Source organism: Kalmanozyma brasiliensis (genome assembly GCF_000497045.1).
Source record: "Kalmanozyma brasiliensis GHG001 unplaced genomic scaffold PSEUBRA_SCAF19, whole genome shotgun sequence".
Classification (NCBI taxonomy): domain Eukaryota; kingdom Fungi; phylum Basidiomycota; class Ustilaginomycetes; order Ustilaginales; genus Kalmanozyma; species Kalmanozyma brasiliensis.
Window position 1 is genome coordinate 341,801 of NW_015961958.1, and position 11,935 is coordinate 353,735.

General features: G+C 57.6%; 3 protein-coding genes across 3 annotated transcripts; 1 reads left to right on the plus strand and 2 right to left on the minus strand.

Annotated features, from left to right (window-relative positions):
- Positions 1-371: 371 nt before the first annotated feature.
- PSEUBRA_002473 (Cytochrome b5-like heme/steroid binding domain protein) lies at positions 372-3,296 on the minus strand (the record flags this gene model as incomplete). The annotated part of the gene is made up of 1 exon (XM_016435629.2): positions 372-3,296. One exon carries the CDS (start codon positions 3,294-3,296, stop codon positions 372-374), a length of 2,925 nt encoding a protein of 974 aa, XP_016293062.2.
- Positions 3,297-4,499: 1,203 nt separating this feature from the next.
- On the minus strand, positions 4,500-7,940 carry PSEUBRA_002474 (BFD-like [2Fe-2S]-binding domain protein; the record flags this gene model as incomplete). Its single annotated transcript, XM_016435621.1, has 1 exon — positions 4,500-7,940. The coding sequence occupies one exon, from the start codon at positions 7,938-7,940 to the stop codon at positions 4,500-4,502; it is 3,441 nt and encodes a 1,146-aa protein (XP_016293063.1).
- A 2,004-nt stretch (positions 7,941-9,944) lies between these two features.
- Positions 9,945-11,690, plus strand: PSEUBRA_002475 (Major facilitator superfamily; the record flags this gene model as incomplete). Its single annotated transcript, XM_016435605.1, has 1 exon — positions 9,945-11,690. The coding sequence occupies one exon, from the start codon at positions 9,945-9,947 to the stop codon at positions 11,688-11,690; it is 1,746 nt and encodes a 581-aa protein (XP_016293064.1).
- Between the last annotated feature and the right edge of the window lie 245 nt (positions 11,691-11,935).

Here is an 11,935-nt window from a genome sequence, read left to right on the forward strand (position 1 = left end):
GCTGATTTCGAGTTCACAGAATGTAATTTGAATTCACATTTGTATTGAAAGCACAGTCTCGTGACTCCAAAGACAAGTCTTCTTGTACCGACTTGGAAGCACGTAATTTTGGCGCGAGAAAGTCGAAGAGCGTGGGAATTTTTGTTTTGCGCCTTCAGCGTGAGAGAATGCTTCTCAAGTTCGTCCTCCCATGCAGGGTCTAACAGTGGCCGACGAAACGCTCGCACTATTTGACGGATCGTCACGGCTTGCTCGGCCTGCTGCAGCGCTTGTGCGAAGCATCACTCACGATCAGGCTAGTCCGCACTCGCACTGAGCCATGCAAACGATATGATACTGACAACGATAGACAATGCAAGTGAACAAAGATTCTAGAAAAACACAACCGTCCTGTCCAGATCCCATCCTAGCTCCTTCAGCCCCTTTGAAACCGCCTGCTCGAGCGGCGGCGGTCCGCACACCAGAGCCAACGTATCCTCGAGCTCCTCGCCCTCCGTCCTCGCTGGCGGAGGGGGCAGGTGCTCCTTCATCACATCTGTGCTGATGTGTCCTCGACCCATACTCCACGCTTCGTCGGCAGATTTGCTGAGAACGTGCCACACGTGGAGATTGCCCTTCAACGCCACTCTCAGCTTCTCGAGCTCCTCGCGAATGAGAATGTCCTGCTCGGAACGGTTGCCGTAGACCACCCAGATCTGGATCGGATCTTCTTCAAGCGAAGGAGAGGCCAGAGCTTCGTCAGCAATGGCCTTGAGCGTGGACCAGATGGGCGTGATGCCCGAGCCACCGGCAATCATGGCCAGCTTGCGAACGCGACGAATCTGGTTCGCCGGCTTCCATCGGATCTGACGCTCGCCCAGGTAGGTGAACGACCCAAGCGGTCCTTTGAGCTCAATGGTGAGGTCGGAAGAGGGAGACTCGACATCGATCGTCTCGAGCAGCATCGTCATCTTACCTCCCGCATAAGCAGGGGGCGCATCGGCGGAGGCTTCGGTTGGGAAGTAGACTTTGATGAGGATGTCGAGGAAGCCACGCTGCGTGTTGCCGCTGTACGGCGTGTACGCTCGTTGGACCGTTTCGATCTCGCCTGTTTTGGGTTCTTTCGATCGAACGCGGACGAAGACATGCTGACCCACCGGGAGTCCGAGCTCTTGGTCCGGGCCACCCAGGGCAAAGCGGAAGATTCGTGCATCGGGAGAGATGATCTTCTTGCTGACAAGCTTGGTTGCGCGCCATTTCTTGGGTTCCAGATAAGGCTTGTCGAGGTCGATCGCCTCGGGTTCAGCGACGACTGCTGCAGAGCCCCCATCTTTGACCTCGAGTCGACCAAGGTGATAGTCGCGAAGCATCTTTTTGGCGTCCATCGAGTGGATCGCCATGAAGTCTTCGGTCGCGTCTTCGCCTGCAACGAGACGGATGGATTGATCTCCACCAGGGTGGTCTTTGAGGAATCCAGTGCCATCGTAGACGTGACCATGCACGACGAACCATGGCTCGGGACCCTCGCCGTCACCATGAGCAGCCAGGTCAGCAGCAGTGACCACCGTATCAGCCTTCGCCGAGTCGATCATGATCATCTTCTGCTCCTCTCGCGCGGCTTCCACGGTCGGCTTGTCTCCCTTCGGCTCCTCGTCACCACCGTCTGCCTTCTTCGCACCGCCGAACGTGGGATAACGACAGTTCAGACCCGTCTCGTTCATCCGCTGCATCCAACCGCCTGCCGCATTACCGGCGAGCGTCGGGTGCTCGAACCGAATCTTGTTGCCGTCACGGTGCACGGCAACGCGGAACCACCACGAGTTCATCATCGATGTAGCGTTCCAGTACATATCCCTGGGCATCGTCGCCAGTCCCTCATCCAGCGCTCGCACGCTGATGACCTTGACGTCCTTCGCGACGATGTCCGCCTGAACATCGACGTCGAGGCGCCAGAAGCACCAGGCGAAGCTCATCTCGGTAGAGCTCAGGTCGAGCGTACCAAAGTACGGATGGCCTTGGATGGGATACATGCGGTAGAGGTCTTCAGGGTAGTGGATCGATGCGCACTTCCAGCTGTGGCCGTCGTCGAGCGAGATCTCGACGCGCGCAATGCGGCGTCCACCGCCGGTATACGCATATCCTTCGATCGGCAGCAGCTGCGGTTGCGACTGCGCTTCCGTCGTGGCAAGGTCGGCTACCTCGATGGTTTGATCGTGATCCGGCGAGCAGATGGCAGCATTGACATTGAGGTCGTTGATGATGTACTTGGGGTCGTACCACCAGTGCATCTCGCTGCGAGCCTGGTCGGCGGTGACCTCGGTTGGAAGCACCTTGTTGTCGTGGAAATGAAGGTGGTGTTGGGACTCACGGTCGGAAACTTCGATGCGCTCGAGCCACTTGACCATCCTACCACCGATTTGACCGGGCACGACGAGGCGCAGAGGGAAGCCGTGATCAGGAGAAAGATCCTCGCCGTTGAGACCCCAGGCGATGAGCATGCCCTTCGACCTGTCTAGCGCCCAGTTGAGTCGCTGCGAAGTGCCATACTTGCCCTTGGGCAATTCGTCGGCGCCCTCGAACACCACGTGCCTCGCTCGTCCCGGCACAGCGACGTCGTACGATGGGAACGAGGACAGAAGCGGATTCTTGGGCTTGCAGTACTCGAGAATGTCTGCGAGATAGACACCCGTGAACAGACCCGTCGAAACACCCGCAGCGCCCCAGTTGAAACCAAGACCCTTGGCAACCATGTTCTGCTCCTTTCGTCTGTTGCCTGCGCAGACCAGTGTGATCGGCAGCGTGACGGTCGGGAACTTTTCTTTGAGGTCTTTGATGCTGAGCTCCATCTCGTTCTCCACCAAGCCGTGGATCTTGAGCTTCCAGTTGTCCGCCTGTTCTCGTGTGATGCGTGGCGTATCACCGTGCGAACGGACGTAGAAGAGGTTCTGTGGTGTCAGGAAGCCCTTGTTGAAGAGCTCGGAGAGGGGAGCTTCGCAGTTATAGGGGTGCTTGCCCGTGAGGCGGATCATGCGCTCGTCTCGTGCGATCCAGTGGTCGGGTGTGTTCGAGTCGCTCGAAAGCGGCTTGATGCTTTCCGAAGCCGGAATGGCGGGCAGAACGGAGTCATCGTAGGCTTCGCGAGGCTGGAACGGATCGACAGCGTCCTTTGCAGAGACCGTGGGGCTTGATGGCTCTGGTGTGGTTGCCGATGAGGATCCTGACGAGCCTTGCGAGGAAGAAGAGAATGCTTTGATGTCGTCGCCCCTCTCTGAGGGTGTCTTGGACGATGGTGAGCTTGATGTTGTCGACGCCATCATTGTGATTTGCCGCAGTGTGGTGGTAGGGAAGGACAGAGCTGCCAGCTTGGTGTCGGAACGGAGAAAGGGAACGAGGATTGCAAATGAGTTCGAAAAGTGCTAGAAGCGACAGCGCAAGGGATTGCGGGGAACGCAAGGCCGTCTTGGACAAAGCGAGCTGATTTGGAGAATGCTGTACAGTGCTACAAGTGGCAAGGGCGTAAGGAGCACTGGAAGCTTGTGTCAGACGAAACTCACAGGATCACGGCGCCTCACTTCTCGCGGTTGCTTGCAAAGTCATTCGTTGCCGCCCCTCGAGCCCGCAGGCTCATGACCTCACCGGCCTAAGCGTTGCACGAGGTTCTCCGAACTCGATCCTTGCGAGGTCTACGAGAAGCCGGAATTACAATGCAATGCTTGCGATTAGATGACCTCGCCTTTTGATGCGTCTCATCAGCACAATGTGATTGGATGCTCGGGGTTGCGAGCACATAGATAGCTTGCAGGCCTGGACAGAGGCCTGATAAGCGTACATTTCCAAGCCGGCATGCAGTGCGGCCTCGCACCCCAGACCTACGCTCTGTCCTCGCCACCTGGAGCCCGACAACTCGGTGATCTAGGGTGCGAACCCTCATCCCACACATCGCATGCTTCTCGGTGCCTCTCGGCAAGCTCGAATAGCCTTGGCTGACGTCGAGCGTTGAAGTTCGATGGGAGCTGTCGAAATTTGCTAGCGAGTCGACGCGAAAGATAAGAGAAAACCGGACCCAGATTCGCCAAAAAATCCAGAAACTCGGACGGGGTCGCCGTACATGCAGGCCAGCTGATAAGAGCTTTACTGGATGCGCACTCAATAGCACCAGCCTCTACGAGCAGACTGGACGCCCATTGGTCGCTTGCAAGTTGCAAGGGCGCTTGGATTTCCTTGCAGCAAGTATCATCGATCGCCAAAGCGTCGAGTCTGATTGGTGGCTGAAGAGCGTGGGAAAGCAGCTCTGTCCATCGCCTTACGGTCCGAGCATGCAAAAGTCGGCGGTCGATGCCTGAGACGCTGCCCTGAGTGCGCCTGTCTCAACGGCCCTCTACCGCGTCACGATGATCTCACAGAGTCTATCTAGCCGCTCTTGGCAGCATTCGCACTGCGATCGATGTGGAACGAGATTTCCTTAACGTTGCGATAGATGCGTATTTACAAACAATCAGTAGGTGAGACTAGAAAATTATCTACCAGTCGAGCTTGGACTGGTCTCCGCACGAAGCCTTGGCAGGCTGAGCGAGTGGCGAGCCCTGCCTCTTGGTCGCAGCCTTCTCGTTGTCGATCTTGTCCATGTCCGGACCGGTGATCTCGACCGAGTGAGACTGGCCGCCAGCGAGGGCGTCCGACTCCTCGGTGGCGCGCCTGAGCATCCACTTGGTCGTCGAGAGCACCGCATCCAGCGCCTCAGTAGGCGGCAGCTTGAGGTAGACGAGATCCTTCTCCTCGTCCATCTTGGCTTCGAAGGTCATGATCGAAAAGTCGCCGTCGTTGCACTTGCCACCCTCCTCGTCGGCGTTGGCCGAGAGAATGTAGTTGCGCTTGTGCAGTGGACAAGAGACGTACTCGCGACCCTTGTCGTCTTCACCCACAAGACCGTCTGCGAGAACGAAAGCGCGCCTGTGAGGGCACATGTTCTGAGCAGCGCGAACACCGCGGTTGGGGATGTTCCAGACGGCAATCTGAGTGTCTCCGTACTTGACGGTAGCGGAAGACGGAGAGTCCTTCTGCGGATCCAGGTCGCTGTACTTGCAGATGGGTCGCCACTCCCACTTGGCCTCCTTGGCCACGTCGAGGATGCTGAAGTGGAGCGGGCCGTCTTCGACGGGCCAGTCGGCGGGTCGTTGCTGATCGCGCTCGTCCAGCATCTCGGACACGGTCTGAGTGTCGTTGGTGTTGACGAATTGACGGAAGGCTTTCTTGCGTTCAGGATCGCGGATCACCTTGGTCCACTCGCAGTGGTACGTGCCGACGAGCACCTCCATCTCCTTCTCGAGGTCCTCGCAGATACCGAGCTTGTCGTCGACAATGACTTCTTTGAGACCCTTGAGTCCGCCGGGGAACTTCTCGATCCATCGCGCGGTGCGCTCGAGCTTGTCGGCGGATCGGATGTAGAAGAGAATGAAGCGATCGAGGATCTTGATCGCCTGACGACGAGTCACGTCTTCGGCAATGATCTCGGCGTGACGAGGTTTAGCACCGCCGTTACCGCCGACAAAGACGTTCCAGCCCTTAGTGGTAGCAATCAGACCAAAGTCCTTGCCTTGGGCTTCGGCGCATTCACGGACACAGCCTGAGACACCACCCTTGAACTTGTGTGGCGCTCGAAGACCCTTGTACCTCGACTCGAGCTCGTGAGCCAGGCCGACCGAGTCGCCGACACCGTATCGGCACCACGTGCTGCCGACACAGGACTTGACGGTACGCAGAGCCTTGCCGTAGGCGTGACCAGACTCGAAGCCGGCGTCGACGAGCTTCTCCCAGATAGCGGGGAGATCTTGCTTCTTGGCACCGAACATGTCGATACGCTGACCGCCAGTGATCTTGGTATACAAGCCGTACTCCTGCGCGACCTCACCGATCACCTTGAGACCAGCAGGAGTCACCTCACCTGCGGGCAGACGAGGCACGACGGAGTAGGTGCCGTCACGTTGCATGTTGGCCAAGTAGCGATCGTTGGTGTCCTGCGTCTGACGCAGCGAAGGGTTCATGATCCAGTCGTTGTAGAGCGACGACAGGATCGAGCCGACGGCGGGACGGCAGACCTCGCATCCGAGACTGTCGTTCTTCTTGCCGACCGTCTTCATGGTGGTGGTGAAATCCTTGAGCTTCTTGAACTTGATGATCTGGTACAGCTCCTGACGGGTGTAGGCAAAGTGGCTGCAGAGGTGGTTCGAGACCTCGACACCAGCGTCCTTGAGCGCTTTGTTGAGGATACTTGTGCTGAGCGGCATGCAGCCACCGCAACCAGTACCGCACTTGGTCTCGGACTTCATCTCGCCGATCGAGCGCACAGAGCCGTCCTTGACGCACTTGATCAGGTCGCCTTTCGTGACATTGTGGCAACTGCAGATCTGTGCTTCGTCGGGAAGATCGTCCCCCTCCTCTTCGCCCTCCTTCTTGGCACCGATGATGAGCTCAGCGGGAGGCTTCTCGATAGGCGCAGCCTTGTTACAGAGCGCTACGAGCTTGACATAGTCCTTGACGTCGCCTACCATCATGCCGCCGAGGAGGTGCTTGCCGTCGTTAGTGAAGATGTACTTCTTGTATACGTCCGAGAAGGGGTCGCGGTAGGTGAGCGCCTTGACCGAGTTCTTGATCTCTTCAGGGGTCATTCCGGGAGCAGAGTCGTCCTTCTTTCCGCGTCTCGACGCACCTTTGCTGCCAGGAAGAGGCTTGCTGATCTTGCCCTGGTCGGCAAAGAAGTCACCGAACGAAGCGACATCAACGCCCATCAGCTTGAGCTTGGTGGACACGTCGGGCGACTTCATCTTGCGCATGGCGTGATGAGGACCCTCCGTGAGGTTGAACGCCAGAACTTCGGCCATCTCGATACCAGGAGCGATAAGACCGAAGGTCTGCTCCTCGAAGGAGGCGCACTCGCCGATGGCGTAGACGTTGGGAATGGAGGTCTGAAGCGAGGAGTCGACAGTAAATCCGCCGCCTTTCTTTCGGGTGACCAGACCAGGCGTGCCTTTCGCAAGCTCGTCTCTGGGAGTGATGCCGACGGCGAAGACAAGCATGTCAATGTCGAATGGCTCATCCTCCTCGCCCTCCTTGCCGTACATCATCATTCCGGTAAGACGGCCCTCGCTGTTCCAGATAAGGTCACGAACACGGCCCTGAAGCAAGACCTCGACGCCGAGATCTCGCACCTTTTGAAGCACCAAGGTGCCTCCTTCTTGATCAAGCTGTCGCGACAGGACCCAGCGGTTTCGCTCGACGAGTACGACCTGGTCAATCTCCTCGAGATCCAAAAGCGCTTTCGCGGCCTCGAGACCCAGAAGACCGCCGCCGATCACACCTGCCTTCCGGATGCGACGCCCAAGCGTCTTTGGCGCATCGACGGCGTAGGCAATCATGTCGTCGAGATCCTTGATGGTGCGGTAGAGGAAAGTGCCTTTTGTGTTCCAGAACTTGTCCTTGGTAATGTATGGAGGGAGCGAGGCATCCGAGCCGGTGGCAAGGACGCACTCGTCGTAGTGGAATTCTTTGCCCTTCTCGGTTCGAACGACCTTCTTCTCGGCATCGATGGAAGTGACGCCGTCGGATGTGTGGTATGTGAGCTTGTCCTTGGCGTGTGAAGAGTACCACTTGAGCTCGTTGAGGTAGAGCGACTCAATCGAGCGGTTGGTGAAGTACTGCGTCAAGCCGACGCGGTTGTATGCAATGTGAGGCTCTTCTCCAAAGACGGTGATTTCCCACTCGTCACGACCGTTCTGGAGATCGTACTTGAGCAGCTTCTCGATGAAGGCGATGCCGACCATTCCGAGGCCGACGACACATGCCTTCTTTCTTGTCTTTGGTGTGAGAGCAAGCTCCTCTGGCGTGGTTGCCCTTGTGGAGCCCGAAGCCGAGCTCGCTGGCCCTGAGGACTCGAAGGCTGTTGGTTCTGTGGGTACCGGCGCCATTGTGAGTGATGCCTGCTAGGATGGATATGGGAAGAGAGGATGTGGTCCGGGATGAGTGTCGAGGATGAAGGAGACGCTAGGAAGGAAGGAAGGTTCGGTGGCTACGTCTCAACAGATGTACACAGGGAGGACAAAGTCAAAGCCGGAGGCAAGAGCCGCAAGAGCGGCTACACGGGCACTATCTGCTCAAGGGTCTCTGGCTAGGCGTGCACTGACACAGACAACTTCCCGAGCTGAATCGCTTCTTGCACCGCGAAGCGATTTCGATCAAGACGAAGCCATTTGCGGGCTCTCATCTGGTGGAAGGCGGGGATTCGCTGAAGCGGCAAGAAGCGGAGAAAGCTGGGACCGTGCAGCGAATGATAAGATGAGCATTGGTTGCTCGCACAAGACACTTGCATGCCATCTTCGTGTCAAGCATCTGTTGATTGGACTGATGACGGCTGCCAAGTCCAGCTTGGTGAGGCACAACCCCTTCGAAGCGAGCGAATCAGATCAGACCCAGATTTCGTCTGCGTCGAATTAGCGGAAATCCTCCTCAGGCGATTTTCCACGAGTCAAGGAGCGCCTCTGCCAAAACTTTCTCACTGATAAGAGACGGCTGCAGCTCGGTATGCGCTCGCAGAGATAAGCAAAACTCGCCTGCCGACCTGGCTTGGCATGTCCAGTACAGCGGAGCCAAACAGACTGGCTTTCATATTCAAAATCGGTGCCCATGATAAGCTGACCCTCCCCTAATGGAACTGCTCTCATTCGCTCTGCTGTCTGTTTGCGCTAGCATGCCGACCCGCAAGATAAGGCGGCTTTCTCACTGTTCCCGCTCAAGTTTGCTCGCCACGCACTGCCCGGCATCGAAACATTCATGCCCCTTTGCAATCACGATCTCCGTCTCCTCCGTGAACGTGCAGTAGCGTGCAGCCGGTTGAGAAACATGAGCCTTTTGTTCTGCGCGCGCCTGCTCGCGAGCGCAGCGTCACTCGTGCAGAGCAAGCAGCTTTTGTCTTCGTCTTGTCTGACCTGTAAGGGGCCTGAGAGCGTCTTCAAGCTTCGGCGGGTTGACATTTTTCGTCTCTATGGCTTACGCACACGTCAGAAGCCTCTGCAGCCATGAGCAAGTGATAGGTGCCCTGATCTTCTCGCTTGAAGTCTCTGAGTCTGTAGCGTGTGCGTAGTTGAAAATGTATGCTCCGGACCGAGACTTCTCCTTGTCCGCTTCTCTTCGGCAGCACCTGATTGGTCGAGACCATCTGCTGGCGATCTTTGGATTCACTCAAGGTTTCTCCGTCTCGCGATCTAATCAATCGAATCGAGCTCCGTGCTGAGTCGCATTGATATGCACAAGGCCTGGAATGCAATCTCCTCGTAGAAGCGGCGATGCGGAGACGGACTCGAAAGAGCGGGAACTGGGCCTGGAGCAAAGAATAGGGGATTCAAGCTTTCAGCGGCTGGTTTCTGCCAAGTGGCTTGGATTCGAATCGCATGGCAGTAGATAACGAGCTGCAAGGGTGGCCGCCTTATCTCACAGCATTCCTGCCTCGTGCAGCGGCTCGACGTCTTCTTCTTCTGAATTCGCATCAGAGGTCATCGCTTTCCCGGCTCTTGTTCTGGACCTTCCTTGATTCTCATTGGTTTGAGCTTGCCACCTTCCCGTCGGGGTTTGTGCGTCGCTTGAAGGCCTAAAGGGTGGATTCTCATCTTATCTGAATCTATCATCTTGGCAGACGGCTTTACATGGCAGGAAGATCGTGGCCAGTCGGAGCCCCTCAACCGGAAACGATCTCCTGTCACACGCGAATGGCGTGTTCTTTGCGAAGCGCTCACACTTTGTCCGCCTCTTGTGCCTGTGACACTTCTGTACTCGCACGCTCTGAAGTTCTCGAGTGATCTATATAGTAGACAATCCCACTTCGGCCTGCGTTGTCATCTTTCCTCACCCAACACCTCCCCTCATCCCCCTCCGAGCCTTCTTGCGCCGTACAAACGCAAGCTCCTCCGTCACCAAAAATGGCTCCCCAAGTCTCTTCACAAACGGGCTCTGACAGCCCAACCACCTCAAGCGACTCGAAGCATGACATCGAGATCCGCGAGGCCATCGCCGACGACCAGCACCCGGGCATGGCCTCGATGCTGCGTCCCGGTACGACCACCGGCGGCAACATCACCTCCGAAGAGTACATGACCGAAGATGAGAAGAAGGAGAAGGACATGAAGGACTACGGCTACCACAAGTTCCGATGGTCCTCTCTCTGGAACCCTGCCGTGATCAACCCGCTCAACGGCAAGTCGCACACCTTCCCCATCTTCCGCATCTGGGATTCGTACTCGACTGCGTTCTGGCTCGCCACGCTCGGCTTCTTCGTCGCCTTCCTCAGTTGGTTCGCCTTTGCGCCGCTGATGCCCGAGGCTGTGAGGGCGGATCTGCGTCTGTCGGCTGTTCAAGTCACCCACTCCAACATGGCCGCGCTCGGTGGTACCGCCGTGGTGCGTCTCATTGCCGGTCCCGCGTGCGATCGCTACGGACCCCGAAAGGTCATGGCTGCTCTCCTCGTCATCGGTGCCATTCCCTCTGGCCTCGCCGCCGTCGTCCAGTCCGCAGGCGGCCTGTACACTGTCCGCTTCTTCATCTCCATCCTCGGCGCCACCTTCGTCACCTGCCAAGCATGGTGCTCGACGTTCTACGACAAATCGGTCGTCGGCACCGCGAACGCCTTCTCGGGTGGCTGGGGTAACATGGGTGGTGGTGTCACCGTTGCTGCTATGATCGGTCTGTTCGAGCGTTACGTCCACGCTGGGTTGACGCCACGCATGGCTTGGCGTGTGTGCTTCCCCACCCTGCCCGTTCCCGCGCTGCTGCTCGTTGCCGGTATGATCCTGCTCTTCGGCAAGGACCACCCCGCCGGCAAGTGGTCTCAACGTCACCAGTTCCAAGGTACCGCAGTGGCCATTGCACAGGGAGAGAAGATCGAGCTCGACGCCTCGGAGCGTGCCGAGTACGAGCGTGCTGCTGGCGACCGCGAGAAGGGGCCCGCTAAAGGCGCCAACTTCCGCGAAGTCACCCCCGCCGAGGCCGCCAAGCACGTCGAGGCCGTCGACACCGCCCAGTCCGAGCCGATGACGTTCAAGCGCCTCATGGTGATCCTCGTCGACCCGCGCGTGTGGATGTGCTTCATGTGCTACCTCCTCACCTTCGGTCTCGAGACCGCTATGGATGCTGCCCTCCCCGGTCTCCTCGTCACCCTCTTCCAGTCCGGCACCTTCTCTGCCATCGACGCTGCCTACGCCGCCTCCATGTACGGTCTGCTCAACCTGTACGCTCGACCCCTCGGCGGTGTCGTCTCGGACATTCTGTACTCGAAGTACGGTCTTCGCGGTCGAGTCATCTGGCTGCTCGCCACCGCCTTCTCTCAGGGTATCGCCATGATCGGTCTCGGCATCTACTGCAACCGCAACCCCACCCTCTCCGGTGTGCTTTGGTTCATCTTCCTCATCGGTACCACGGGTTTCCTCGCCAACGGCGCCAACTACGGTATCCCCGCTATCATCTGCCCCTCCGCTATCGGCACTGTGTCCGGTATCGTCGGTGCTGCGGGTAACCTCGGTGGTCTGCTGTATCTCGGCATCTTCTTGGCAGTTCCCGGTAACAGGGCCAGGAGGACCTTGGGTACCAAGTTCTGGATCGCCGGTGTCGTCAACGCCGGCGCTGTTCTGCCCTTCTTTGCCGTCTTGCTCCCGGGCAAGTACGGCGTATAAATTGTAGATTCTCTCATACCACTGTCTATAGTACGTCAGGGAAAATGTCACATTGATGATTGACGATACGTTCATGCTTGATTGCGCGTGAGCGAGGTCCGGCACATACAGTGAGTATCGGTCGCCATTGTGACCTCAGAGCGGATCACGGCCAGCTAGACGCTCGCATCTTGATCTGCGGTGTGATTCCGTGAACGGATGTCATTTACGCAGACAGTATCATTTGCGGATCGCGTGAGAGGCGT